Below are 3892 nucleotides of genomic sequence, written 5' to 3'. Positions count from 1 at the left end.
GGAGTTTTGCTCTTATTGTCTGAGCTGGAGTGCAGTGGCACGATCTCAGTTCACTGTAACCTCTACCTCCCAGGCTCAAGCAATTCTCCTGCCTCAGCTTCCCCAGTTGCTGGGATTACAGGCGCACACCACCACACCTGGGTAATTATTGTATTTTAGTACAGACAAGGTTTCACCACATTGCCAGGCTGGTCTCAAACTCCTGACCTCAGGTGATCCACTCAACCTTGGCCCTCCCAAAATGCATAAGCCACCATGCCTGGCCTGAAACCTACCGGTTTTTTTAAACACTATATAAAACCTTAAGACTTAGATTTTGTGTGTTTTAAACAGTAAATATATACCATTCTCCTAGGAAAGAAGTACAACTCTTTATTCCTTTTTACTTTTGCATACTATAAAACACCTTAAGATAGCCATTAGTGCTTTGGCTTGCTATGTGATTGTATATGAAACAGAAAACTAGCATAGGGAATTATATCAAGTTCTACTTTGATCATGTCTGTTGTTTGGCAAGATTTTACTTTGCCTTGTGTTTCAGTTGAGCCAGAATGAATAAGGCAAGAAAATAATGTCACTTGTTCTAAAAGAAGTGAACTTGTGGTTAGCTGGGAAGTTGTGCACTGTGGTGAAGTAAGTCTAAGAGACATTGGCAAGTACTGGGATAGATCTGACAGGTCCTCAAAACTTCTTTGAGCAAAGCACATAAAAGAGAATTCATATTTTAAAACTGGATAATTTAGTTGGAAGCTGGTAATTTATTTTTCTTCTTTTTTTTTTAGGGACAGGGTCTCACTCCACTCTGTCACCCAGGCTAGAGTGCAATAGCACAATCATGGCTCACTGTAGCCTCAACCTTCTGGTCTTAAGTGATCCTTCTACCTCAGCCTCCCAAGTAGCTAGGACCACAGGCATGTACCATTATGCCTGGCTAATTAAAACAAAAGTATTTTTTTAGAGACAGGATGTCACTATGTTGCCTAGGCTGATCTTGAACTCCTGAGCTCAAACAAGTGATCGTCCCACCGTGGCCTCCTAAAGTGCTGGTATTACAGGTGTGAGCCACCACACCTGGCCAAAGTGGTAATTTCTTTCTCAACCAGGAGATTGAGGCTGAGACAGAGTCTTGCTCTGTCACCCAGGCTGGAGTACAGTGGCACAATCTTGGCCCACTGCAACCTCTGCCTCCCAGGTTCAAGCAATTCTCTTGCCTCAGCCTCTTAAGTAGCTGGGATTACAGGTGCCTGCCACCTCGCCTGGCTAATTTTTTTGCATTTTTGGTAGAGACAGGGTTTCACCATGTTGGCCAGGCTGGTCTTGAACTCCTGACTTCAAGTGATCCATCTGCCTCGGCCTCCCAAAGTGCTGGGATTAAAGGTGTGAGCCACTATACCCGGCCAAAGCTGGTAATTTCTTAATCATGAATTACTCATGTGAATAAAGTTTGGAATATTGCTAAATATCATTTAACTTTGTTGTTTTTTTATTTCTCAATAGATTGTCTGAGTTTCCACATTTTCGAAATAATCATAAAACTGCAAGGACATTTGATACAATTAAAACAAAAGATCTTAAATCTAGATCTCCACATTTGGATGATTGTTCAAAGTCTGATCACAGAGCTAAAAGTGATGTTTCTAAAGATGCACATCATAGCATTTCACTGCCAACTCTGGAAAAGGAAGGAAAATCACATTCTGATAAAAGGAGTACTTCACATTTACCTTCATCTGTTGAGAAACACTGCACCAATGGTGTTTGGTCACGTTCTCATTATCAGGTTGGTGAGGGTAGCTCAAATGAGGATAACAGAAGAGGAAGAAAAGATATTAGACATAGTCAGTTTAGCAGAGGAACTGATAGATTACGAAAAGACTTAAGTACTGGCTGTGGTGATGGTGAACCAAGGATCTTGGAAGCTAGTCAAAGGCTACAAGGACATTCTGAGAAATATGGTAAAGGTGAAGCAAAGACTGAAAACAAAAGTTCAAAGTTTAAAAGTAACTCAGATTCTGACTATAAAGGTGAACGCATTAACTCTTCTTGGGAGAAGGATACCCCTGGAGAAAGGTCACACAGTCGAGTAGACTCTCAAAGTGACAAAAAACTAGAAAGACAAAGTGAAAGATCACAAAGTATAAATAGAAAAGAAGTTAAATCACAAGATAAAGAAGAAAGAAAAGCTGATCAAAAACCTAAATCAGTAGTAAAGGACCAAGATCATTGGAGAAGATCTGAACGACCATCACTTCCTCATTCTAAGAATGAAATAGGAAAAATTTCTCATAATTCAAGTAAATACCATGTAGAAGAGAGAAGAGGATGGGAAGATTGTAAAAGAGACAGGAGTGTAAACAATCATAGTTTTCAAGATGGGAGATGTCCATCTTCTCTTTCAAACAGTAGAACTCACAAAAACATTGACTGTAAGGAAGTTGGTGCTATACACCAATGGGAAAATACACCTTTAAAAGCGGAAAGACATAGAACTGAAGATAAGAGGAAAAGAGAACGAGAAAGCAAAGAAGAAAATAGGCATATTAGAAATGAAAAAAGAATACCTACAGAACATTTGCAGAAGGCTAATAAGGAAACTAAGAAAACCACTACTGATTTAAAGAAACAGAATGAGCTAAATACTGGTAAGAGAGAAGTCCTTGATAATGGTGTTTCTGAAGGAACAGATAATAAAGAGCTTGCAATGAAAGCTGAGAGTGGTTCAAATGAAACAAAAAACAAAGACTTAAAATTGAGTTTTATGAAAAAATTGAACTTAACTCTTTCTCCTGCTAAGAAGCAACCCGTTTCTCAGGATAATCATCATAAAATAACTGATGTTCCCAAGTCCAGTGGTGTATGTGATTCAGAGTCTTCAGTGCCAGCTAAAACAGTGGCATGTGTTCCTTCCGTCAATGAACGTATCTTGGGGGACGCCTCTGTCAGTGAAGATACCATAGGGGAACCCAAATCAATGTTATTGGAACCAGAGGTTGCTCTTCTAGCAATAACTGAACCCAGGATCAGTATCTCAGAAGCCAAAATGGAAGAAGAAAATTGTTTGTTAGTTAGATCTGTTGACAGTACTATGCATTGTGAAGTGCCCATTTGTACTACAGAGACTTCCTTCTCATCTCCTGTGGAAATACAGCAAACAGAATCCTTGCTTCCATCAACAGAAATGAAACAAACCATTAATAATCCAAGGGTGGCAGTTCCTGTGGTAATGGATGTATTACAAACAGATGTGTCCCAAAACTTGGCCTTGGAATTGAATACCAAAAGAAATGATAATTCAGATTCTCGTATTTCTGAAGATATGGAAATGAAGGTGGCACTTTCAACAACAGTGGGTGAAACCACCGAAAGTGTTTTGCAGCCTTCAGTTGGAGAAGCTGATATTTTGCCAATAATGCTTTCAGAAGATAATAGCCCAAAATTTGAGCCTTCTGTTACAGTTACACCACTGACTGAGAGTAAGTCGTGTCATTTGGAGCCTTGCTTAGCTAAAGAGACTCTAGATTCTTCACTTCAGCAGACCGAGTTAATGGACCACAGAATGGAAATTGGTGAAACAAACTCAGTATATCATGATGATGATAACTCAGTTTTGAGCATTGACCTTAATCACCTGAGGCCTATTCCAGAAGCCATCAGTCCTCTGAATAGTCCAGTGAGACCTGTAGCAAAAGTTTTTAGAAATGAAAGCCCACCTCAAGTTCCAGTGTATAATAACAGTCATAAAGGTAATAGTTGATATATTCTATAACTTCTCTTTTTATGAGAATGTAAAATCCATAAGATAAACTGGTGCTTTTTTGATAACATAAAAAGTACCATTATTATTCAGCCCCTGTATCTAGAAGTGCACATGGAGTCTTTTTTTTTTTTTTTT

The 3892-nt window shown here is 39.1% G+C and overlaps 1 protein-coding gene across 11 annotated transcripts in view; it reads left to right on the top strand.

The window, feature by feature from the left end:
• CASP8AP2 (caspase 8 associated protein 2) overlaps positions 1–3892 on the top strand; it is a 29443-nt gene that overhangs the window by 14153 nt on the left and 11398 nt on the right. For all 11 annotated transcript variants that reach the window (XR_001818550.2, XR_001818549.2, XM_037730795.1 and 8 more), the window contains one exon: positions 1498–3743. Coding sequence is in view for 9 of the 11 variants with exons in the window: in XM_037730795.1 (XP_037586723.1) it covers positions 1498–3743 (2246 nt within the window). In the remaining 2 variants the exon portion in view is untranslated. The remainder of the gene's footprint in view (positions 1–1497; positions 3744–3892) is intronic.

This window comes from Cebus imitator, unplaced genomic scaffold (genome assembly GCF_001604975.1).
Source record: "Cebus imitator isolate Cc_AM_T3 unplaced genomic scaffold, Cebus_imitator-1.0 Scaffold359, whole genome shotgun sequence".
Taxonomy (NCBI): Eukaryota; Metazoa; Chordata; class Mammalia; order Primates; family Cebidae; genus Cebus; species Cebus imitator.
The sequence above is the reverse complement of the archived record's forward strand: the minus strand, read 5'-3'. Positions and strand labels throughout refer to the sequence as shown.